Source organism: Xenopus tropicalis, chromosome 9, assembly GCF_000004195.4.
Source record: "Xenopus tropicalis strain Nigerian chromosome 9, UCB_Xtro_10.0, whole genome shotgun sequence".
Taxonomy (NCBI): domain Eukaryota; kingdom Metazoa; phylum Chordata; class Amphibia; order Anura; family Pipidae; genus Xenopus; species Xenopus tropicalis.
In genome coordinates, this window is record NC_030685.2 from 72,293,626 (window position 1) to 72,321,155 (window position 27,530).

Here is a 27,530-nt window from a genome sequence, read left to right on the forward strand (position 1 = left end):
CCTGATGTGGTTGTACTGGCAGATACATAAGATAGCTTCAAGAAAGGGTTGTGCCCGTTCAGACCCCAATACAAAACAAGGGGCAACCCCTAAACTCAATAGCAGCCCATTATTATGCCAGAAAGCCAGGGTCAGCATTCAGCCAATGATCATATATAATTACTCATATATAAACTACTTATTTTGCAGCACGGCAGGTAAGTGTTGGCCATGTGTATAGGTAATTCACATACATATAGTAGTTTCCCATTTACATGCACAATCTCATCAAATTCAGTATGGAGCAAATGTAAAGGGAGAAGGATTTTATTATGAAGCAAAAGATAATACATTTGTCATACACTTCTTTCAAATATCAAATGCAAACTTCAAAAAAAATGTGCCCTGATGTATTCCCATGCCACCCTGCCATCTAGGAACAGAAGTAATTGCACAATGGAGACGGAAAGGTGTTACTGCGCTGCTCCCAGACTGCAGACAATGCCAGCTGTCCCCCATTCTAACCAGCAGTTCATGTTATTGGATGTCTTTGAGTCACCTGTAACTGAGATTACTACTGCATTCTCCAGTGACAGTGCAGCTTTAACCCCTTTGGTTCCAGACCCTTTGCCAATGAATAGACTGCCCCGTTGTTGCTTAACTACAACTCCCTGTGCTACCAGTCAGTGCAGTCTGGGTAAGCATATTGGAAGTTGCAATTGAATAACATGCAAAAAGGCCCAACAGATTATATAAACAAAGATGTATTTATTTCTTTTTCCTTGACAGGGTTTTTTTTTGCTGATACCAATGTGCATAATTGTAACAAGACAAAGCAAACACAGAGGCAAATGAAGATATCCTTTATCGTGAGTTCAGCGAAGGTACAAGGCATCCTCTAATATGGGCTGCTGGTTACCCCGAAGATCAGACGACATGCTGTATCCCACCACTATAAGCAGACACAAACACGCACTCAGTCCATTACTTAAATACCACGGTGTCCAACATGGCTGCTAAACACTGAACAATATTTGAGGTCATCAGAACATCCACATGCTCCTCCAAGTGACGCTTGGGATCCTGAAGGGGGGAAAAGAAACAGTAATTAATGTGCCTTTTTTTCATTAATAAACTGTAAAGAATTTTAAATATTTCCAAAAACACAGCTTTAGGCTGATGCCACACGTGGCGTTTTTACGCTGCGTATTTTCTAATTCTCTCGGCGGCTGAAAAACGCCTGATATCATCATCCATAGAAATAACTTGAAAAGACGCAAAGCAAACCACACAAAGCGTAAATACGCTAGAAAACGCCTTAGCACAGATTTTTCAAGCGTAGGCTGAAATACGCCAGTACTTGCAAAGCAAGCTATTCCTATGTATACGCAAAGGCAGCTGCCAGACCTAGCGGAAATACGCAGCGTTTTTTGCTATTTCACACAATTAGCACCATGGCAACGGGATTTGCTTACGTCACCAGTTCTAGGCTGAAAAACGCCACGTGTGGCTTGTGCAGCGTTTTTAGGCTGAGAAAAAACGCAGCGTAAAAACGCCACGTGTGGCATCAGCCTTAAACAGTATTGGAGGATGTGTGTATGCCAAGGATGCCTTCTAGGAGGCCATTGTCTTGGCATGCCTGCTCAGTCATCAATGCACTTAGGCGTCTCAAATATGGCAGCCATTAAATAATGCCTTTGTGGTCACTTCTCAAACATGGAAGCAACTAACAGGTGCCTTTTTGGATTTCTGAGCCTTTTTTTTTTTTTAAACTTTGTAGGAATGTGTCATTAGGCACTGACAGCTACGGGTCATTCATATGAACGTAAACAGGACATCTTGATGGAACTTCCATTTCTGAGGATAACAATTCTGATGAACTCTTCAATCACAGTCACCATTAGAAAACCGAATTAAACCAACCGCTAGTGCTGGTTCATAGTGATTACGGTAAAAAACCTAATGTTTAAGTAAAGCCTAAGTATACAGTAACTCCCCTATTCTGCATTGTTACAAAAGCAAAATTTTGTCCTGAATCTCCTGTTCTTGTAAACACAAATACAAGCAAATACAAGGGTTAGTAGAAAAGGGGGCGGGCCTAGCAGAACAAAGGTGGGATCAAGGTGGCCAGTATTCAGATTGGGGGAATGCACAAATGATTTAGGGCATAGCCAAGTGTCCCGATGGCTTGTTTAGTATAGCAGTCTATATCAGTATAGCCACAAGCTAGAAGCCCCTGACCTAGGTTACTACATACCTGTTTGCCAACGTTTTTTATTGCAAGTTGTTCTGGTGTCATCTTATCTTCCTCCTCTACAGCCTGTAGATAGAATAAAGTGAATATAAAGCCAACAAGAATGATCAGACAAATGATGCTATTAAAAGGCATTGCCCCAGTGTTTGAGGGTTAGAGACTGTCCAATGGCTCAGGGCTAGCCCCTGTGTATGAGGGTCACAGACTGTCCATTGGCTCAGGGCTAGCCCCCTGTGTATGAGGGTCAGAGACTGTCCATTGGCTCAGGACTAGCCCCTGTGTATGAGGCTCAGAGTGTCCATTGGCTCAGGGCTAGCCCCTGTGTATGAGGCTCAGAGACTGTCCATTGGCTCAGGACTAGCCCCTGTGTATGAGGCTCAGAGACTGTCCATTGGCTCAGGGCATAAATACCTTTAAGGGCCACATGTGGCTCAAATACCAGCTGGACAACTCAGCCCTACAACTTTTTCATATTGTTTATGGCTGCTAAAACATGGACAAGGAAAAAGAGGACACATGAGATGTACAAATTGGGGAACTCTGGTTGGGAAGGTGGTACAGTGCTGTTGATTGGCTAATGCATAAAGGGATTTAATGTGATTGTTAATATGTCTTAAACTGCCATTTAATATGTAAAGATAATCTCAAATTGCACTTACAATTATATTTTTAGCACGTTGCAATAATTAGAACAAATAATTTCCATTTACTAAATGACCCACCCCCCTTCCCCACAATGAAAGTGCTTTTTAATAAGGACCTGTTCATAAAAGTTGCAGAAGTGCCCAGGTGTCGCTCGCACGTGTGATTCCAATTAACAAAATCTATTCTAATTGAGTACGACAGGTAGAACGTGTTCCTCTCGCTCAAGACAAACAATCTGTAATAAATGCCCAACCGAAGCTACTGCTGGGCTTTCACTCACAAGTCATTCCAAGCTAACTAGCCCTGTTTCTAATTGGCATGCACAGCTTAAAAGGCAGCAGCCACGTTGAATAAAATGGGCTCCAAATGACAATGCATGGTATTTGCTTTAGGGATGCACTGAATCCTCCATTTTGGGATTTGGCCGAACCTCGAATTCTTTGTGAAAGATTTGGGTGAATACTGAAGCGGTGACACATTTTCAACTTCTGTGTTTATGTGACAAAGAGTCACATGATTTTAGGGATTCGGATTTGGTTTGGCCAGGATCATGCGTTCAGCTGCATCCGAATCCTGCAGAAAATCCCGAATCTTGGCTGGATCCTGAACCAAGTCCTGGATTCGCTGCCTCCCTAATTTGCTCAGTTACTAAGCAGTTCCCGCAGCGTGGAGAGCTTACATTTCCTCAATGATAAGTTATAATCAAAGGGGAATAAATATAAAATAACTATAGTTTTAAAGGGGTGGGTTGCCTTCAGCTTAACTTCCAGTATGTTAGAGTATGTCCTAATCTTTCTAATTTTCAAATGGGGGTCACTCTGTGAGCTACAGAGTTAGTGTTAATGTTTCTTTGTTATTACTTGTCTTTCACTATATGTTGGGCTAGCTCTATTAACATGCTTAAGTCCTAAGTTGTTACAGGCTGATCTGTACTGGAAACATAATATCAGGTAAAATTAACCAACATTTACACATCTATATACAAAAAAAAAAAAAACGTGAAAAAAGTGAAAGTCCAGGCAACATTCATGACCTTGTTGTAGTTTTTGGCCAACTCCAACATCTCCTTTACGACAGTCTCGTTGAGTTTACAGTGTTCACTGTAGTTCTGAAGCGTCAGCCCCTCCATCCAGCTCTTTTTATGCAAATTCAACAGCATCTGAGCAAGAAAGGAGGACTTTAAATGAGTAAATGTCTTATTTTAAAAGATTCCCCTTACCCCCTCACATTGACAGTTACCTTCTGTTCAAGTTCATTTTTTCTGTAATTGATAGTTATGGAGTAGTAATGCCTGTTAAGACCATGAATAAGAGCCTGAAAAGCAAAATGGTGAACATTAGCAATGTAAAGTGATACAAAGCAAGAAAACGTTTACAAGGTTACTCGATAGTTGTGTTTTAGCCCTCATATTTATGGTTGGGTGCAGCCGATACAACACTGTACTGGACAGTAATTTCATACCTAACAGTTGAACCATGTGTCCTTTATTCTAGAATTAAAACTCTACTTTGCTCTACATTTTTGGGCCTCAAGGGATTGTGCATGACTACTCCCATCATGCACCCTTTAGATGCATGATGGGATGCATTTAGATAGCTTAGTAAACAAAGCTGCTGTGTAGCCATGGGGGCAGCCAATTAAAGGAGAATATGAACAGGTTAAATATGAGATAACATACCATTGTATTGTACAGCACTTACCTGTTATCTGCTATGTAACCTGCATCTTTTCTCCTTTTTTTACAGCTTGAATGGCTGCCCCCGGGGCTACACAGCAGCTTTATTTATTTAAACTATAGCAGTGTTTCTGTAGCAAACATGACAATTTTACCAATGCAGGGCAACAGTACATTATATTATAATTACTTTGAAACACTTTCATATTTTGGGGTTACTGTTCCTTTAAGACACTGACTGGATCTGACGGCCTGTGCTGAGCATTCAAGGACCACACGCCCACCTTGGAAGTGAACGAGCCCTAATTGAATATTGGTCTGAAAGGCAAATGGTCACATACAAAGGATGATCCGTCAATAAAAGGAACTGGTACCTTTATATGAAAGGTCTAATCACTGAGGTGCCAAAGTGTTAGATGAGGGAAGGAAGAGGATGGCTCAGATGCATGAAACCCGGGCCGGTGCAGTTTTCAGGTAACAGGAGCACCGGCCCAGGGTATCGGGTAAGTGATTACAATCATTGTGAGGTGCCTATAATGCATATAAAGGCAATATATGTGTTTCTATGTGCTAAACATTCATTTCTAGAAAACCTCTTGCGGTTTAGTCTTGGAAAGAGCAACCAAACAGAACACACTCAGGCTGTTTAGGTTTCCTATTTAAACATAATTATTTAAGGTTTTTCGAAACCTTGGATTTCACAAAAAACAAAAAAAATTTAAAATCACAACAGAGCAAATAAAATAATATAGAATGCCAGCTGTATTTAACTAAAAATATAGTTTGGCATTTAACTGTTGCTATGCAGTTAGTAGAAAACAAAGGAGGGTGTAATCACCCTGGACTTTGAAGAAAGAGCTAGTTAACTTTAAAAATAATGATGTTATGGTGCTGTGGTGTTTTCCAAGAAGGTCATTACACGCTGGCTAAAGGGTCCAGTTTAATATATTCTCTTGGAACTAGCAAGTATGGGCATGTCCACACTCATTCAAAAACAAACAGGAGCCTGTTACATACTCATTAAATGCTAAACATTTCCCCTGATTGTACCACTTTATTCCGTCGCACCAACCTCAGACATTTCAGCTATTAACTCTTTGGCCCAAGACTTATGGAAAAAAAATATCCAAATATTTATTTAGTATTAAAGACAAAACACAAGAAACTAAACTTTTTTAATCCATTAATCACAAGCCCTGGCTGAAATGAGATTTTCCAAACCACAATTCCCTTGAGCCGTGGCTCCAACTACAACAAGACCAATCTAGAATTACAAAGGTGTGTGGCGGAAGCCAATTGTCTGCATTGAATACGTCGCATTTGTACACATGCCTCACTAATCTCCTCGTTTGCAATTAATCATTAGAGAGAAACATAAAGGTCGTTAAGAGATCTTTATAAGGGAAACAATGTGGCAGAGGTTTTTTTGCAACTACAAGAAAAATTGTATACAAATGTCTACTTTATCACAAAGCAATGCTGCAATTTGAAAATCAATGCTGCCAAGTCCAAGATAATCTTTAAATACAATCACTATAAGAGAACTAAAGTGATCAAACAACCATTGGCAGCCATTTCCAATGCACTCCCCAATAGTGAAAATACTCCCTACTCTAGATACTTGTGTCGGTGGGTGAGTTACAGTTGAGAATGTTAACTGTTGCATTAAAACACCACAAATGCTATTCAGGTGTGAAACCTCTGCTAGCGGAGAAGGTATTTTTACTGTCTGTGAAAGGAGTGCACCAATCAGGAATGCCCGAGTCCCATGAGCCTAAGCAATAGGGCAACAATGACAGTTGTGACACTTGTGTCCAGTTTGGGCTTGCCCGCTTATTTATGTAACCAATACTCATGACAGGCCTATGTTTAGATGAAGGGTATACCAAATATAAGTCACTGGAGTGCAGGCAGGCTACTGTCCAAGTCTTATTGCACAGCTGATCATCTTCCCCTAGCAAAAAATGAATCAAACCAACTAGAAGGTTAATATACTTTTCTATTTCGGTACTCTGAAACGTGTCAAGCTATTAAAAGCCAGGAATCTCTAGAGAATAAATTTAAGGAGCAAATAGATGTAAAGATTTGTTTCTATCATTGACTGTGTTGGTCTAAAGCAGCCAAGGCTGGAAAGCTGGCAATATGATGATGAGATCTGCTCAACTCCAATATGTCCACCTAAGGTGAATGACATTGGAATAATCCAATCATTTGAATTAAGGGCCGATATTGGTTGGGTAGGCCCACTGGAGGGGCCCATACACGGGCAGATAAGCTGCTGAATCGGTCGCCTGTGAATGTCAACTTTAAGTATCGGCTGGGAAATTACAGTAAGTGCCACCTAAGATAGGCGATATTGGAATAATCAAATCAATCATTTAGTTTAAGGGCTGATATTGGTTTGTTAGGCCCGTTAGAGGGCCCCATACACGGGCAGATAAACTGCTGAATTGGTCGGCCTGTGTATGGACACTTTAAATGTTGGCTGGGAGATTGCAGTAAATTTCACCGATTGCAACATCCAGGTGCAATAACAGTGCTCTATGCAGAGTGAACAAGGGGCTCTACTCTGTACCCTGCAGCCCTGGTGGTAACAGCCATAGAGTTCCAGGGCATACAGAACACAGACAGCCACAGTGAGGGCAAGATAAGACACTTGCTATAAACTCAACTCAAATGTGACATTGTTCGGATTTAGGAAATTACATTCAATCTCACCTACAATAAACAAATTTGCTGAAGCAACACATTTATAATGCTCACCTCTCCAAAGAGGTACAGGTATGGGACCTGTTATCCAGAATGCTTGGGACCTGGGGCTTTCTGGATAAGGGGTCTTTCCGTAATTCGGATCTCCTACCTTAAGTCTGCTAAAAACATTATTTAAACAGTAATTAAACCCAACAGGATTGCTTTGCCTCCAATAAGGATTAATGATATCTTAGTTGGGATCAACTACAAGGTACTGTTTTATTATTACAGAGAAAAATGAAACCATTTTTAAAAATGTGAATTATTTGATTAAAATGGAACCTATGGGAGATGGTCTTTCCGTAAATTGGAACTTTCTGGATAATGGGTTTCCGGATAAGGGGTCCGATACCTGTACCTGTTCTATAAACTTTGAACTAAACTGGCCAACCACCAAGCTACAAGTTCATGAATAACCATTCTACTACGCATTTCAAAGGTTTGAACTAGAGTATGACTGCATTTATGTTATATGGCAGCTTGGTAGAAAAGATTCTACTGATCTTGTTGGACTGGAGGAGGAAAATATACATAATTCCTGCAGTGACAAAAACTTTTGTTATACGAAAAGTAGGTATCCATCTGTGCCGAATAGGTCGCTCTTTCCAGAATCATGCTTAAGCAGATGGAAAACAAAATGCTGAAAATTTCTTTGGCCTCCTTAATGGAAAAAAAAAAATCAAGGTCATATGTCTCCGGAATTCAAAGATCAACGCGCTGAACAATTTTAATTGCCAGATACAACTCTAAAATAGTAAAATTATTTTTATTTGATATAAAAAAAAAAACCAGAGCATGTATAGGACTGAACTAAATGCAGATAATGGAAATGTAAAGGTAAATGAAGATCTACAATATTAATCTGAAGTTAGGCAAACCTTTATTTTACTGTTATTTGATAAAGTAAAGATTCATCATGGGGCTGTATTGTGGAGATATATGGGAAACATGAGAAGATATTGTGCTAAACTTAGTATCTAGTTTTTCATAGCTTCCAAGCATTCTAGCAAACCTGGCACTGCCCCTAATTATAACAAGTAACTTGACATATTGTTTAGGGCAGGCACACACGGTGAGTAAACTCGGTCACCAGGCCATGCTACAGTGAAGGTAATAATGATCTCCCCATATGAGAACAGGTGGTCCAGTCATTAGCACAGGTGCATCTGGCACAATAAGTGATGCACAGTTTGACATGCGCACAGACAGTTGGTCCTTAAAGGGGTAGTATCACTAACCACCTCCCAACAGTGAACAGAGACTATAATAACATGCAAGATTACAGAATTATTCTTTTTTTTTCAATGGGAGACCTATAAACAGATTAATTTAAATGCATAGTGTCCCATTATATATTGTATATTAAATGACAAGTAAGCCTTTTATTTTATAATCCCCTAAAATAACTCTGTACAGTCCCCAGAATAACATAACTTTCTCCTTGCGTGGAGATTTATTTTGTTTCTCTATTAAAAGCAGCTGAACTGCAGCTCTTTTACCGACTTCCTGGTCCAGCATGAAGCTTTGTCCCTTTTCTTTCTGAGCACTCCTTCTCTCTCCAACTATGATGACCTCAAAGAGGTGCCTACTGGGCATGCTCACTGCCTCTGCTCCAATTAAAATCAATCACGTATGTACAGTAGGCACCTCTTTGAGGTAATCCTAGTCGGAAAGAGAAGGAGGGCTCAGAAAGCAAAAGGTGTGGAGTTTCATGCTAGGCAGGAAGTCGGTAAAAGAGCTGTAGTTGAACTGGCTGGAGAAACTGGAGAAGATGAACTGTAGGAAACTGTACGTGAACTGGAGAACATGGAGAAACAAAATAAATCTGGATGCAGTGAGAAAGGTATGTAATATAAAAAACAACGGCTCACTCGTGGGCCTCCCTGAACATAATTTTATGTGGTGGATCATCACAATGGTTTCCAGTAAGACATTCAGCAATACACTACTGGAAGAGATTTTTTTTTGCTTTCAGACAGACAAAAATGGCTTTGGAGCGATGCTCTGTCACAACCTATGCAATTAGCTGGGTAGTTAAATAAGAATTATGTGAGCAAGGAGGTATTTTTCCATGTTAACCATGTTCATTTTGTTGTTTTTATATTCAAAACAATATGGTTATATTTGTTATTCAAGTTGACTGGCATCTATATTCTTGCTAGAGTTTTTGTAAAGGAACCCCTGAACTGTGCATCGTGGGCTGTCGCTGTGTGTGCGCAGAGCTGTGCCATAGCAACAACATGCAATAGGGGCCCTTTCTAAAGGAGAGGGGATTAAAATGTTGCAACTATTATAAAAATCCTCAAAAGCAACTTAACAATAACGATAATTTCTTGGCTTGATATCTGTTACAGAAAAACTACCCTTTTCATTCTTTTGGGGTAAGTATAGAGCAGCTTCCCACATTGTTTGGAAGCGATTTGGGATCACTGTTACAGCTGGATTTGCTCAGGGTTGTTCAGGTTAGTTAAATGATGCTTGTGAACCTCAATGTTTAAAGGGGTAGTTCACCTTTCAATATGTCATAGAATGTCCTATTCCTAGAAACTTTGCAAATGGTCATTATTTCAGTTTTTTTACAGTTGAATTAAATTATTTGCTTTCAGTAATACCCAACCCATGCCTCGCGAGCAACATGTTGATCACCAAGCGCTTGAATGTTGCTCCCAGTGGCATCAAGTCAGGTGCTTAATTCCTGACCTTCTGTAGGCTGCCAGTTCACATGGGTTCTACCAAATAACCAATCACAGCCCTTATTTGGTACCACTAGGTACATTTTTTTCATGCTTGTGTTGCTCCCAAATTCTTTTTACATTTGAGTGTGGATCATGGGTAAAAAAGGTTGGGGACCCCTGTTTTAAATGGCGGGTCACTGACCCCGTCAACCAAAATCTCTTGCATTTTTAATCTAGAACTTTATTGTTATTGTTCCTTTTTTTCACCTATTCATAGTCCAGTCTCTCATTCTCACCACTGACTGGTTGCAACCAGATAGCTGCTGAAAAACTGGGGACCTGCTGACTGAAAAGCTAAATAGCCGAAAATCCACAAAAAGTAAAAATGAAGACCAATTGCAAATTGCCTCAAAATATCAATATCTACATCATACTAATTTGAAGGTTAAATAGTACCACAGATGCACAATTGGATTGACATCAGGGCTCTGATTGGATCACTACAGGACATTTACCTTTTGTTCGTGAGCAACTTTATAGTTACTTTTGGCCTTGGGTTTCAGTTCATCGACCTTGAGCAGCTCCACCCAAGCTTCAGTTTTTAAGCAGACTGAAACAGGGGTGGCCCAGTAGTAATTACTCAAACAAAACCAACTGAAAACATGGAACACCACTGCATGCTTCCATACACATTCGTAATATTGCTCAATGTACTTGCCCAAGTATTACCTATTTACAAGGAATTCAAACAACTTTAGTGTTCTTTCCCACTGGGCGGAACAAAAATTGGCCCAGGTGGTGGAGAAAAATAAATGTGCCTTTCCACCCTCTCTCCTGCTCTAAAATAATAGTGTTTACTCAACTATGTCTGTGCCCTTCAGCAAATACAGCAAAGTCCTACCAGCTTCTATATGGATATGAACCTCAGATGTAATGGCCTGGGGCAAACACTGTACTTACTATGTATCATTTTGGCACTTTGCACTGGTCACATTTGTAAATGAGCCTTATAAATGCTGTTTTTTTTTTTTAAAAAAAACCCAAAAATCTCAGTCAAAGAAGCCTTACTTACCTGTATAGATGGTTTGTTTAAATGCCCAAGATTTGAAGTGGTTTGTCGTGGTTCATGCCCTAAGACCATCATGTTAGCGTTAATCAGTCTGAAAGCATCAATAACAACCTGTAAGAGGACAAGAAATAAAGTCAACCCCTTATTAAGTGAAAGAAGGAAACAAATATAACTAGAACATTAATAACAAAAGATTTCCCTGCCAGCGAAACCAGCAGGACATCGCCATATTCCTGTTAACAAACATATAACACCAATTATAAGCTTCTCTTGTATTATGAAACAACAAATACATAGATTCTCTTTTCTAAACAGGTTAATGCAAAAACTTTAATGATCTGCACAGGTTTGACACCTTAGGTCCTTTCTCATCATCTTCAATGTCGTGAAAAAACTACATTAGAAAGAGAGCACAAGCTATGGGACTGTGGTTTGGGTCCACTCCTGTCATATCAATTACGCTACTATGATATGCGTGACAATAAAACTCCAGCCAGCAATAACATTCCTAGAGTAATGTGTGCTTCTCTGACAGATTTAAACTTTTATCTATGTAACCTGGATTGTGACTTTGTTAGACAAGTTCAGGATATATAAATTAAGTGACCATATATATGATATATGTATATAACTTCAATACATTATTATCAGTATTGGCAATGCAATGGTACCACCAGAATCACTGTATTGATAAAGGAGGGGATTCAATTATGCAGATAGTTATACTGCAACATAAATAGGAAAGAACAACACGTATTACATAAAGCAATGTTCTCTGTTAACTTGGAGAATTGGAGTTTGTTTAAGATAATCATCAACTTGCTTCTGCCTTCAAACAACAATAAAAACAAAACCTATGGTGTTAAAAGAATGATCTTCTAGCTCCACTTTCATTTCAAAATCCTCGCTAACCTTCACTGTCAAAAGATCAATTAAAATACAATTCCTTGTAAAGAGAGATCGACTTACTTGCTTGTCTCAAAACCCCATGAATCCCAGAGTTGGCCATACATGGTCCCCAAACCAACAGCGCCTATACCTGCTGTTCTATACCAATAGAACCCCAATATTGCCCACCCAGAACTGGGGATATTGGGAGAAGAGGTTGCCAAGAGAGCAGATCTTACCCATGTATGGCCACCTTTAAGCTGGACATAAATTGTAAGATCTGCTGATCTTAAAATGATTTGGCCTCCACGTCACCGGGCCATACTGAATGGTCGAATTGCTAATCATCAGATTATAATGAGGGCCCAAGGAGACGTGTTGAAAGGTGACCACATCGAAAGGTATTTTCTTACCTGCCTGATAAATATCTAGCTGATATTAGAGGGTAGGCCTTCAGAATGGTCCTATACATTGGCCAGTTAGTTACCAACTTTGGAAGGGTCGAGTCAGCAGTTTTTATCCACTGATCTATGGCCGCCTTAAGGGGGATATGTAATAAAAGGCACTAAGTTTGCCCAGGATCAGTAACCCATAGCAACCAACCTAATTAAATGTATATGTTTATGCAGAATATATTATGCTTTATAATTTTGTATTAATTTATAGAAGTCTGGAAACTGTTATCCAGAATGCTCAGGACCTGGGGTTTTCTGGAAAAGGGAACTTTCTGTAATTTGGATCTCCATACCTTTACAGGGTTATGTAATAATATACACTTAGGGGCACATTTACTAATCCACGAATCCGAATCACGAATGGGAAAAAATCGGATTGGAAACGAAAATTTCTGAAGATCGCAAATATCACGAAAATCCTTACGAAAAAATCGTATTAGTCACGAAAATATCATATTGGCGATCCCAAAGTCACCAAATTTTCGTACCGAACAATTGTAAACAGTGGTAAAACCTTTTTTTTTCGTGCAAGCATCCGAAAAAGTCGTGCGGCGTACGAAAAAGTAGTCCGGGCGCCCGAAAAAATCGCCGAAAATACGCTCGGAGCGTTCGCATGAACGCTCGAGCATTCGTGCCTTTGTAAATGTGCCCCTAAGTTTGCCCAGTAGCACTAACTCATAGTAACCAATAAGCAGGTAGATTTTACTGGTCACCTGTTTTAAAAGCAAACATCTTATTGGTTACTATGGGTTACTGCTCCTGGGCAAACTTAGTACCCTTTTATTGCATATAACTTAATATAGAATTGAAAGGGCTGTTTCCCAAATCATTACTAAAATCTTACACACACATATATTTTATTTATTTTTTTTGCTTAGTCAAACAAATCTAGTGTATGATTGAATATAACAAAGACAAACATATAATCTCTCCTTGACCTGGCTGTACAGGTTTTGATATGTTTTGGCTTTCCAACATGAGGCCGCACATAACATAAAAATTGTGACTTTAAAATCAGCATAAAAAAATTCTAACCATAATTAATGTGCCAAAAGCATTCTGTGCTTCGCTGGCTTTGGATTCCAATTTCTTGTCATTTGCGTATGCTTGATATGGCTCCCACAGATTTAAAAACCTTATGTACCGCTTTGGACTGGTTCCTGTTATTTGCTTGGATAAACACTGTGAGAGCTAACAGTCCACATTTGGTTTGCTATATCTTTTTTTTTTATAAAGACAGTTCCTCTAAATGATATAAAGTATAGACCACAATATGAAAAGGAGGTTTCTCACAAGTGGCTAGATTATAGAGGAGAATTAGTCCATATGTTGTTCCTAATAGTGTCTTAATATTCACATAAAACACAAACCCTTTTTGGGGCCTGGGGACTTTCTGCTGTGGAACGGACAGGGACCCTGCTCACTTCTGAGTTAGGACTAGAGAAAGCGAAGACTGAAAAAATACTTTTGGTCAATTTTGCCCACTGTGTTCTTTTAAATTAGCACTTGTTCTGTCCTGGATTTGTGAAAAATCTGCCCATTTGCACAAAATTATAGGCTCTAGGGTTGCCACCTTTGCCAGCTGCTAACTCCGGCCGGGGGGGGCAGGGAAGTGACATTGCAGTAGGTGACAGTGGCGGGGTAAATGGCAAAGAGTCATAAAATTGTTAAAAAGAAATACAAATCAAAGGGATCATATGTATTCTCTTATCTTTGAATATTACTACCACCATTACACCCATTTTCTATAAAGAATAAAGATCTGTTATGTAGTGTGACAATTAAAAGCTAACACAAGATATTAAGTTATTTATAAGTTGTTCTATCTATAATATAAAGATGACTATCCACTTTAAGCAACATTAACACCAAAAAATAAAAGCATTCTGAAGTCATGAAAATATAATGTATTGTTGTCCTGCACTGGTAAAGCTAATCTGTTTGCTTCAGAAACACTACTATCGTTCAAATAAACAAGCTCTTGTGCAGCAATAGAGGCAACTGAAATAGGGCTAAATGGCACAGGCTGAATAGCGAATAACACACAAGCTCTCTAGAACACCATTATATTCTACAGACCATATCGACTATCTAACCTGAGCCTTTCTCCTTTAAATGGCTGCCCCCATGGCTACATAGCAGCTTATTTCTGGTTACTATATAACTATACTAGTGTTTCTGAAGCAAACACACCTGTCTTACCAGTGCAGGGCAGCAGTACATAATATTATTATTAACTTTAAGGCACTTAAATATATATTTAACAGAGGTGGTATACTAGTGATTGTTCATACCTGCTACACACTGTTTACTTCACATAGTACAGGTATGGGACCCGTTATCCAGAATGCTCGGGACCTGGGGTTTTCTGGATAAGGGGTCTTTCCGTAATTCAGATCTCCTACCTTAAGTCTGCTAATAAAATTATTTAAACAGTAATTAAACCCAATAAAATAGTTTTGGCTCCAATAAGGATTAATTACATTATATCTTCCTTGGGATCAAGTACAAGCTAACGTTTTATTACTAGAGAGAAAAAGGAAATAATTTTTAAAAATGTGAATTATTTGATTAAAATGGAGTCAAAGGGAGATGTCATTTCTGTAATTCATGGGTTTCTGGATAAGGGGTCTGATAGCTGAATATGGAAACATTACTTTTTAAACTTTATAAACTCAAGCCCATAGCACTGGTCTTAATTCTGAACTAACATTTCTATATTTTTAATTTTAATGCCTCAACGACTGAAATCAGCAACTTTATTTCACAGCTAAAAGCCAGGGTTGGAAACACACACAGTACTCTGGGAAATAAGCATCTGTATGAAGTCTAGCAACGCTGTTTTTACAATATACCCTTATTGCTTTTCTCTCTGCTCAATTACAGGAAGATTTTATACATGCAACAACCATCTCATTACAGTGCGTATAATATATTCCATGCCGTGCTCCAAGGGGCCTGTCTTTAATATGGTGTGTTAGACTTCGTTTGCTCAGGCAAGTGAAAACTACTACAGAAAACTAATTTAGCTGCACAAATCATCAATCTGGTGTGTTCAAAATAAAAGTCGACCCAGCTATCCTGTTATTTTTATAATTTTATTCCACATTTCTATGCTGGATTTGCATATGTGAATTTCAGAGTGTTTTCTTTATTTTAGCAATAAGAAGAGGAAAAATGTTGTGCCTTTAAAGGACCAGTTATACCCCAAGGCAGCAGTTGCTTAACTTTTAAAGGGGTGGATCCCCTTTACATTAACTTTTAGTATGTTTTAGAATGCCATATTCCTAGCAACTTTGCAATTGGTCTTCACTATTAAATTATTTGCTCTCCATATCAACATTTTTCCAGCTTTCAATTGGGGGGTCACTGACCCCCAATTGCTCCGTAAGCTTACAAATGTACAGGTATGGGACCTATTATTCAGAATGCTCGGGACCTGGTGTTTTCCAGATAAGGGATCTTTCCATAATTTGGATCTCCATACCTTAAGTCTGCTAAAAAATAATTTAGATAATGGATAAACCCAATAGGATTGTTTTGCCCCCAATAAGGGGTAATTATATCTTAGTTGGGATCAAGTACAGGTACTGTTTTATTATTACAGAGAAAAGGGAATCATTTAACCATTAAATAAACCCAATAGGGCTGTTCTGCCCCCAATAAGGGGTAATTATATCTTAGTTGGGATCAAGTACAGGTACTGTTTTATTATTACAGAAAACAAAGAAATCATTTTTAAAAATTAGAATTATTTGCTTATAATGGAGTCAATGGGAGACGGCCATTTCGTAATTCGGAACTTTCTGGATAAAGGATCCCATATGTATTAATATTGTTACTTTTTTATTTATTTATTTATTTATTTTTTTAACTTTTTACAATCCAGGCCCACTCCTATTTATATCCCAGTCTTTTATTTTACCTACTGCCCGGTCGCTAGGGTAAACAAGACCCTAGCATCAAGATAGCTACTGAAATTCCAAACTAGGGAGCTGCTGAACAAAAAGCTAATAACTGAAAAACTACAAAAAAAAAAAAATCTAAAAATCAATTGCAAATTGGCTCAGGATTGTCTACATCATATTAAAAGTTAATGTAAAGGTAAACAACCTTTTTAAGTCCCTTGGAGGTCCAATGTTATGAGCCCTCCTTAGGTCATAAAAAGTGGAACAGGAAAAAAAAAAAAAAATATGTATTAGTATCTGCTTAGTATCTGATATATTAAGAATTCCCAGGGCAGTAAAGTATGTTTTCAACCCAAACTTTAGCCCAATTGATCTCCAAACAGGGATTTAAGATGTACCCTAACTGGCATTCATGTTGAATACCCCAATGCCTACAGCTTGGGAACTACTGGCCTAAAGCTAAAGGAACTCTATAGGGTGTATTTATTAACACTGGAAAAAAACACCATCAGTGATGTTGGCCATAGCAACCAATCAGATTTTTTTTCTAACTTGTAGGTGACCATTAAAATCGAATTGCTGATTGGTTGCTATGGGTAACATCACTGGTGAGGTTTGTCTCCATTGTTAATAAATATGCTCTTATGTGTATTCTCTGCAAATCCTGCCTGATGCACCTTGTGCTCATAATAACCACTTAAATATTAAATAGACCCAATAGGATTGTTCTGCCACCACTATGGATTCATGCAGTTTAGTTAACATCAAGTACTGTTTTATTATTACAGAGAAAAAGGAAATCATTATTGAAAATTAGAATTATTTGCTTATAATGGAGTTTATGGCAGATGGCCTTTCCCGTATTCCTGAGCTTTTTTGAAGAATGGGTCTCCGGATAACAGATCCCATGCCTGTAGCCTTATTGTAAAACTCTGCATTCATATTCGGTGGATTTATCATGTTACAAAAAATGAGTGCCTACTTTAACATTGGGGAAAAAAAACACAACAGCATCAACTGCCATCACTATAGCAACTGCCTTAAGGAAGCTAAGTATATAGAACCAAGCAGTTACTAAAATTAGAATCAATATATGAAAAAATAAAATTATGAACATAAATACGATTAGCCATTTATTCTGCATTTTAATTTTTACTAAGTATTTTAATTACTTTTTTTTTTTTTTATTATTATTAAGGCACAGTGAGAAACCAAGGCTTCTGTCAGACCATTATATCAAAATAATTCCAGTCGCTCATGTCCAAAGCTCTAATGAGTTAGGGTGAAATAGGTGTTAATTATGCCACAGTAAGATTCGAGGAACATGCCCCAGTGGACTTCTGGATTTATATTTAAAGTGACTGCGATTAAGCGGAAAAAAAACATGTATTAGGGTTGCACATGTTAACTCTGAATAACAATAACGGAAGGTAAAAAGAACACGGAGGGATACAAAGTAACATAGGCAGAACAGGTAGGTTAAAAAATATATAGATGCTCATTATCGGAGTAGGGAAGATACAGAAAGAGAAGCTCTATAATGTTAATGGTAAATACACAGATTATATAGATAGAACATAGGCCGACATATGATGTATAGCAGGGATGCTCACTTTAACACCAGTAATACTACATTGGGCAAACACCCTATACCCCTATAGATTAATAGCCTCTTCAGGCAGCAACGACAATGGCGCTCAGCTCAGAAGCTCGATTCCCAAATTCCAAAGATGCTGTAGACGACGCTCTAAAACGCTGCCTACTTGCCTTGAGACTTAGGTGGTTGCTTTTGCAGAAGACATTTTGTAATGAACCCATTAGCGGGTTGGCTAGATTAGGAAGCCATCTATTTGTTTCCTTTATTATCACCGCATGAATCGGCAGCATATGATGGCTTATAATTTTGCCGGCTTGTTAAAATCATGTTAAAGGTCTGTTTTCTTGTTGAATAAATTTGGTTCATATATTGCTGCCTATTTCGTACACTCAGGCTTTAATAGCACCTTTGGTCTGTGCGTAACTCGCGGATCAAAACACGGGACTAAAATAGGGGTTGATGATGCTATTTAAATGTGTGATTCCTGCTGTCTTCTTGTTAGAAGCTTTAATATAATAGAAGACCTTGTCTGTTTTGTAATTAACACATCTTTACTGGAGAGATATTTGGAAGTGATTGCTGTGAATATACTGGTTAGTAAAATAAACACAATCACACACACACCACTTTCTGTTAGCAAGACAAATTTGTGAATTGTACACATTATATTTCAGATCAACAAACTGTGATATAACAGCCAAGTAGAAGACGCGCATTAATACAGCCCTTTATCTTGCTGGAAATATGTATTTTCTCTGACCTTGCAAATATAATTAGCTGGTGGGATGTGCCGTTGCAGTACCATGGATTCTCTACTAATTGCGAGTCTTGGAATTAGATACTAAATATTTGGAAGCTGTCAATAGAAAAATAGAAGCGCATCTTTTTTGTACATCTGTGTTCGCTCGAGGAATCGTCATGGCTTGGAAAAACAAGAACGCCATTCCGTATTTATTCTATACAAAGATGGCAGGTGACTGACCCATGGAATGTAAAAATAAATATTGTTCAGTTCAACTAAATAAATGCCAGATTATTTTCAAACAATAGAATCCTTCCAAATTTGTCTTCTTTTAAGGATAAAGGGTCTGCTTTTTGTCATCTGCCTTATTCTCATTTTTTTTTCCCAGACAAGCTGACGCTTGCTTATTAAACAGCACTGTGCCTAAACTATATCCTACATAGAGCTGCCAGCTGTTTGGGGTTGTGGGGTTCACTTAATAAAAATCTAAAATATATACACACTCTCTATAAGCAAAGTTAATACTTTATTCCCCTCTAAATACAAAACATAAGTGCAGAACATTTCCATCCTGTATATTTTGATTGAAACTTACATTGTACAGCTCTGAGGCAATTTTTTTTTTTTTTTAAATTGTTCACCGCTCGATGGTGGCGTTCTGATCATTTCTATAGGGCAGGGATCACCAACCTTTTTTACCAGTGAGCCACATTCAAATGTAAAAAGAATTGGAGAGCAACACAAGCATGAAAAATGTTCCTGGGGTTACAAACAGGGGCTCTGATTGGCTATCTGGCAGCCCCTATGGGGACTGGCAGCCTACATGAGGCTCCGTTTGGCAGTAAGTCTGGTTTTTACAGAACCAAAACTTGCCTCCAGGCCAGGAATTCAAAAATAAGCCCCTGCTTTGAGGCCACACGTTGCCCCCGAGCCACTGGTTGGGGATCACTGCTATAGGGAATGTCTCTGACCACCTTCCACTAATGCTAAAATTTAAATATTTCAGAGAGGGATGGACAGGTACAATAATTACATGCATATAGTATGGTGAACAAAATATTAAACAATAAAAAAACTATATATATTAAATATACATTTATCAACCAAAAATATTTATTAAAGAAAACAATGTCAACTCAAACTGGCTTTAGGGCAGTGCTCCCCAACTAGTGGCTCAGAAGCAACTCACCAACCCACTGGATGTTCACAGTGGTCTCAAAGCAGATTATTTTTAAGCATTGGCTTGGAGTCCAGTTTTAGTTGCATAAAAACCAGGTGTACTACCAAATAGAGCCTTCTTCAGACTGCCAGTCCACATAGAGGCTACCAAATAGTTAATGACAGCCTTTATTTGTCACCCCCCAACTCTTTTTACAATTGAAAGCGGCTCACAGATAGAAAAAACTTTGGGGATCCCTGCTTTAGGGTAATTTAAAGGGCTTGAACTTATTTATAAACTATTCATTTTTGTCTGTCAACAAGTAAATTCTATTGCAGAGTAGTGAACTGAAACCATTCATTGCAGTGGTGTTGAACTTTTTTTTTTTAAGCTTAATACCCCCCGGTTCCTCAACCTTTGGTCCCTCATCGCTAATAAGAAGGTTACAGATATATAGAACATATCAGTTTACAACTCCATCAGCCACAGTTTCAAAAATATTAAGGAAATCAAATATGTTTTTACCATAGATCAACCTTTAAGGTTCTCTATGGAATTGTATTTCATTGTGAGCCTCCTTTCTACTGCTGCAAGCTCCTCCAGGAGGATAGTTTTCCCTTAAATTTGCAAATAGTTTCATGGTATAAAGCAGCTATGAAAGCCAGAACTTATCTGTTATTGTCCACATAGGACAATATCCTCTCTGCAAGCTTTGGAATAAAGAATCCAGCCATAGAAGCCAAGTTCAACATGTTAGTTCTACATTCTAATCTCAAGGATATTCTACAGAGCGACAACTGCAGCACAAAGCATTTCATTTGCCTGAGCAATGGAGCCAACCTGCGCGGAACCACTTCCATTCAAAGTCAAGCTTGCCCTTCTAATGTATTCCATCAACACACAAGCATTGTTGATATGCCAGGTGTGGGGGGAAAAAAAAGGACTAATGTCCCATCTAAACATCTTTTATCACCTGCAACAGACCGGTTATCAACTTCTTGCTCTCCTTCTGAATCCTTTAAAAATTAAAATGGGACATGTGACAGTGAGAGTGCAGCGAGGGTTCTTTATTATTAGGTTATTTCTGCTGCTGTGCACTGTCAAGCATACACAAGAGAAAAACATCATTTGCTGTCTCCTGTAGGCTCACAGCATAAAAAATTTAGGGAAATCAGACATTTTAAGCCATTTTCACTGGAAAGCAGAAACAACTGAAATTGACTTATGCCAAATGCATATCACTGAAATGATGGGATTGTGTGCTTGACGTTAGACACATTCAAATTATTTATACAATGTCAATTTTGGTTCCAGAAAACACATTCCTAGGAGTATTTGCATTCTCTGGCTCTATTCTCAGAGGATCCACTCTGGTTCTATTTACTAAACAACCTGGAAAAATAAAGAGGCTGAAATAAGATTAACCCATGGATTTGAAAAAAAGTGGTGGAATAGGATGGAATCACACAATTTTTAATGGGGGCAAAGGGTAACATTCTACAAGTATCTGTTTAACGTATGAAAAAGCTCCCACTATTTTCTTATCTTAAAGCAATAGCTATGTAAAAACTGCACTCGCCAGCATTCCATTGATTGGCTACCTCCTAGCATCACTGTTGTTTTTGTCCATACAGACATATTGTTTGGAACTTATGAAAGCAAAACACTGAAACACAAACTAATGATTGATATACAAAGATTTATACCAGAACATCCAATTGCCTTAGGCTACATGGCCTTGGAGGTAGGTTATTCCTTTTGTATCCCCTTTGTTGTACCTAATTCCTTTATCTAGGCTGTCCCTGACACACTACACTGCTGGATATCTCTGTCACATGTCCGATAAGCCACTTATTATACAGAGTTACTGATTATCAGCCAAACTATACAACCATAGTGACTTACCAACATCCCGAGCTCATATCACACACCTTAAGCTGCCCATACCATGAAAGACCTGCTTGGTTGAATATGTCACCAATCGAGTGGACCTTTCCCCGATATGGCCCCCTTGAGGTGGGCAATATTGGATTGTTTGGGTTATTTAATATTTAAATTATTTTTTAGCAGACTGAAGGTATCGAGATCCAAATTACAGAAAGACCCCTTATCCAGAAAACCCCAGGTCTCGAGCATTTTGGATAACAAGTTCCATACCTTTGTTGTAAACAACAAAAATCGCAGAACCTTTCATAACAAGTTACAATTCTAGCAATTTCAAGTCATTTTCTCTCAAGTTTGTAAAGAATTTTAATGTATTTAAACACACATTTCATAAAACCTCTATCCAGTAACAAAGTAAAACAACAGACTAATATCTATAACTAAAACAGCACATATATATCCTGCTGGGCATTATTTCTAGCCATATAGCATTAAACTGGAACGCTGAGAAGTTGATTTATTATTGTTTTGGGGCCTTCTATGTCCCACTGACTCAACTAAGGGGCTTTTATATTCTCTCACAGAAGAGAGGCAGTTACATGTTACCAATATAACACTCCATAAATCAATCCAATTAGCTCGTTAAGAGAACGAACATGAACCGTTGAATTCTCAGAAGTTCTTTAGACGTCTCTAAACAAACCAATTAATACTCTGCCAGATTAAAAATAAATGGGGATGTGGCAAGAAGAATATATATTTTGATTTTACAGATAACTTCACTTTCAGTGTCTCGGGGAGAATCATAACGTATTCTATTCGGCAAATCTAATATTATGTAAATGCCGATCGGGACTTTTACCAAACCTAGGAAGCGCTGGTTCCTGTGCTCCAACACACAATGTTTAGCAAGATCCATAATGATAGACTATTTTGAGCAAGAAAAGCAAACTTGCACAATGATGCATTGCGATCATTTTATCATATCTATTATTTTACATTACAATAGAAGTGACATGTTCCAACAAGACACCTCAGCAGTATTTTAAAGCAGTAAGCCATTGAAGCCAATTTCTGGAGCTTCTGAGTTTTTCTAATCCACTCTCCCTGTGGCTGAGCAAAATCGAATTGCCTCTCACATTTGCAGACAGCTCTGTGAAGGTGATAATAGAGCTGCGCCCTGCTGTCACGAGGCAGGAAATAGGAAAATGGCATATGGGGCTAGAAAAGAAAACAAAAAAAAAAAAAAAGAAAAAAAGGGAAGAAAAGGGGAGAAGGGGAGGAAATCCAAACAATAACAAAAGACGTTTAAACAAAGGACAACTACAAACTAATATGCATTGCAAGTTGATTTCTTTTCAAATGCATTTGGCATACATTACAATTCGCCTGCGTCCATGTGAAAAATGTGAATGGCTGAGAAGCCTAAATGCCTTATATTTAATAGTATAAAGCAGATTAAAGGACACTGAAAGCCAGATGTTGTGCAGAACGCCAAATGTGGCGGATAATGCCTGTTAAAGCTTGGCAGTGATCTAATGAGGTAGATAACGTCAATGCACAATTAAACAATGAGGCTGAGGTTGGTTTAGGCTGTTTATAGAAGTATATCGCCCTTCTTAAAAGCAAATAAATGGTTATTAGGGACAAAGTTTATTGAATTCTACAAAATTAAAATTTAAACACAGAAAGTAGTCATCATTAACCAACAGACACGGGACAATAAGCAAATGGCTAAGAACAAATTCCCAGGACAGACATTTCACACATAATAATGTGCACAAAAAAAAAATACATCTTTAATCGTACCTTTCCTTTGACGCTCTGGATTGGATCCACTACTACTGCTACTGCTCTTTCCGAAAGGGCTTCGAAGCTCTGCTGGGTATTAATGTCAACGCCGGAGAGCCAGCAGCCAAAGCCAGGGTGGCTGTGATACCAACCGACCACCATTTCAGGCCTGAAACCAGAGAATCGTTCAGAATCCAAACACTACAAGCAATATCACTGTAAGATATGAAATAGAAACACTAAACTAACAGGGTATAAATTAGGAAGATGGAAACTCGGTGGTGTGAAAAAGCCACCATTAGGAACATTCACCATACTATCGTTGTGAACGCATGAAAATGAATACGTGTGACAAAGAAGTGCTATCATTAAGGGATGCACATTAGCAATAGTAGATTGTGCTTTCAGTATTTCACCCTGTTACCACACCTTCCCCGAGCCAGTTTTTACCCTTTCAGCACTTGAGTAAATATCTTCTCTTTAAATATCAATTAAACCAGCAGTACAACTAGGAACTCAGTCAAAAAGCAATTTGCACTGTTCCGCTCAGCCGCTGAGCCTTTTGCTAACATTAATTTTTACGTTTTTGTCACAGTAAAAGAATGTAAAGCGGGGCACATGACAACTGTTGAGAGGTAAAGAACAAAACTCCATCAAAATCAAGTGGGTCGTTAAAGCAGAGCACCTTCCTACGATGTAACTGTTAATCAATAAAGCAATTAAGATCGTCACCAACAGCCAGTCTACGTTATTATACAATCCCATGTCCATGTCTGCAGAACTGGTTACTACTTTATTAAAATAAATTGGTTTTACAGTCTACAAGAACAGCAGAAAGGGACAAAATATAAAAGGCAAATACACTCACTACGCTTCAGTTAAGAGTAATTCTTAAATTTAGAGAGCCTATGGTGTTTGGAAGAGCACTTTAATGTTGATTTTCATGAACACAACATGAACACAAAATGAAAGTCCCACTATGTAAGTGTGCTTAATGGGTAGACATATGAAAAACTAAAACACAAGCTCATGGCGCTCTTGCTAAATTAACAGATCTTGACCAACTTAGGCCACCAATACATTGGGCCAAATAGGGATGATCCAAATAAGACAGTCTAGGAAGACCAGTCGGGAGAGGGCAACACCAATGCAGCCAATAAATATCTGCTTGATTGTCAGCCAATATCGACTGGGCAGTCCGTCCAAGCTGACCTGGTCTAGATGGCACTCTGCTCCACTCCACTGCATCTATAATCATACAAGCATGACCAGCAACCACTTGTTCCATACTCTAAAACTGTGGTCCCCAAACAGTGGCTTGTGAGCAACATGTTGCTCACCAACCCCTTGGATGTTGCTTTCAGTGGTCCTAAAGCAGGGGCTTATTTTTAAATTCCTGGCTTGGGGGCAAGTTTTGGTTGCATAAAAACAGTTGTACTGACAAATAGAACCTCCTGTAGGATGCCAATCCACAAAAATTAATGTTATTAATAATAATAGGGGCTTCCAAACAACCAATAACAGCCCTTATTTGCACCCCCAGGAACAACTGTTATGCTTGTGTTGCTCCCCAACTCTTTTTTTACATTTGAATGTGGCTCACAGGTAAAAAATGTTGGGGATCCCTGCTCTAAACACTGTGGACATTCGGGACCTTTATTCACCCCAGTGGAATTTTCCATTTTTCGTTTATGCCCATTGGGATTTTTGTCACTGATGCAAAATCATTTTCTATCTTGACAAAAATTCAACAAAAGGAACCTGTTTCGTTATGTTAAATAAACTGAATCTTGGGAGAAAGTTGATCTTTCAGAAGGACAAAAGACTAAAGCAGTATCATTCCAGAACATCCTGCAACCAACGTCTGCTTTTTTTTTGTGTGCTTAACTTTAATAAATTTTTTTGTCACAATAAAAAAAAATTTGCAGCTTAAAACGGTTAAGAATGTTGTGTAAACTAAATGGTGAAATAAATGCATTTTAATTCAGGACTGTATTATAACAAAATGTGAAGGGTCTAAGGTTGTGGAGGTTACTACACATTATAGTTTTGTATATATGGCTGTTTGGTATAAGTGACCGGTTTGCACCATTACCCACACCTTGGGCATTCAGCCTGAGGATCTGAGGTAAGTGCAGGGAAAGGCAGCAAATGAGACACTGATACATGGAAGAATGGCAAACAAATGCACTTCTGTATGAAGAAAATCACAGTCAACTCGTTCTGAACAAGGTACAGCACATCTTCCTATTGGTTCCCAGCCCAAGTAATGTAAAACAAAATTTTCTAGCAGTCTGTCAATATCGATTTAATTAAGGAAAAACAAGAACAGCTTCTCTGCACTGTATATTCTGCAAAATGCCTACCCACACTGCAAACGCCATATTTGTCCCCGGTAAAAGCTCTGCCTTCTGTGCAGTTACTTATCTGAACTTGGCTCATATTACCCATAATTGCAGAAACGGGACAACCGAGGTCAAGCCTTCATAAGAGTCCAGAAGAAAGAAGTTTTACCACATTCAGAAGAGAAAGCCTGAGAGAACATGGTCAATCCATGTACCCAGATAAGATGAACTTGGTGCCACGACTCTTTCTACAAACAAACCCCATTGTTAATTAAGCTCAAAATTGTCCAGACCTTTAAAGGGGAGCTATCATATCCTGATTATGTGCAAATATTTCACTACATCAATTATTCCCAATCTAGCATCAGAGTATTTATTTGGTGCATGGTTATAACCAATAGGTCCATTGTTATTTAACAATATGGGGACGCTTCCTGCTCGAGAGTTCACAGCATTGTGGAAGTGCTTGGGGCCACCTGAACTGTTTAAAATACAGGATCAGACTCATTGCAGCTTTCTACAGAATTTTACAGAATGTTGGGTTAACCAGCAGGGCTGTAGTGCTTAATAAACCTGTTTACGAGATAAGCTTTACTGGTTAAAATCTCTCCAACTTTGTTCTTCAGGTCAGATGTCTTGTAGAATACAAAAGTTTATGAAAACAAAAGAATCTGTAAGAACTTCACCTAGGGAAGCAGAACTTTAGAAGTGGAAATCCATTCCTAGCTTAACAGAACCAACAATCTTACAAAATATACATACAATGTAATTTAAATAAACTGGAAGAATCACTTTCTGTATTGCTAGTGTATTATCGATGCTTAAACTAAAAAGACCACCCCCCCCCAACATGATCTAATTTTTTTATAAAAGAAATATTTTATTTAGTGCAGAGAGGAAAAAAAACTGCCATCTCACAAGCAGTATTATAATATATCACAGCACACAGAACAAATATTCTTACCTTCCAGTCTGTTTTAACATATCCAACATTTTAGCCTGGAAAACGGGATCCACAGCCTCCACACTAACACCCTAGAAAACAAATATGCATTAGGGAGACTTGCATTTTTCCTCCAGAGTATTGGCTTTACAGAATACAAAAGAGAGACATTACTATTTCTTTCAATCTAGCATGCTAAGTGTGTGCCGTTTATTTCAATATTTTCAGCATGAAATGCAAGTTGCAAACCAAGCTGTTCAGATAGCTAAAAGTAAAGGGTTATTGCTGTTACAAAACAAGGCACAAAACTGTTAAAAGAAGCAGTATTTTTCTTCTAAAATCAAGTTAATTAGCAAATGGAGCAATTTGTGACAAACATGACAGTTTCAGAAGAAGCCTACACAGTTATGAGTAAGGCCAATCCAAACATTAGTGACTGTCGCACTGAAAATGCTGTTAGAGCTGCAGAAAAATTATCAAGCATTGCAGGTGTACAGGAACACCATGCAACTTTTCTCCGGGCTTGTGTGGTTAATTGCAAATGCTAACAGGGTCGAATATCAGCCTAGTACATGTTACAGCACATGTTATGTGGGCACTGTGACCTTATCTGGTTTTGCCTTTTCTGTTAAAGGAACAGTAACACCATAAAATGAAAGTGTATAAAAGTAACTAAAATATAATGTGCTGCTGCCCTGTACTGGTAAAAGTTGTGTGTTTACTTCAGAAAGTCTACTATAATTTATATAAATAAGCTGCTACGTAGCCAT

General features: G+C 38.3%; 1 protein-coding gene across 2 annotated transcripts in view; it reads right to left on the reverse strand.

Moving 5' to 3' along the window:
* Nucleotides 1-290: 290 nt before the first annotated feature.
* psmd14 (proteasome 26S subunit, non-ATPase 14) overlaps nt 291-27,530 on the reverse strand; it is a 49,005-nt gene continuing 21,765 nt past the window's right edge. For both annotated transcript variants that reach the window (NM_001030465.1, XM_012970490.2), the window contains 7 exon segments: nt 291-1,062; nt 2,237-2,299; nt 3,912-4,037; nt 4,118-4,192; nt 11,052-11,159; nt 23,491-23,641; nt 26,782-26,852. In NM_001030465.1, coding sequence (NP_001025636.1) covers nt 964-1,062; nt 2,237-2,299; nt 3,912-4,037; nt 4,118-4,192; nt 11,052-11,159; nt 23,491-23,641; nt 26,782-26,852 — 693 coding nt within the window. In that variant the 3' untranslated portion in view covers nt 291-963.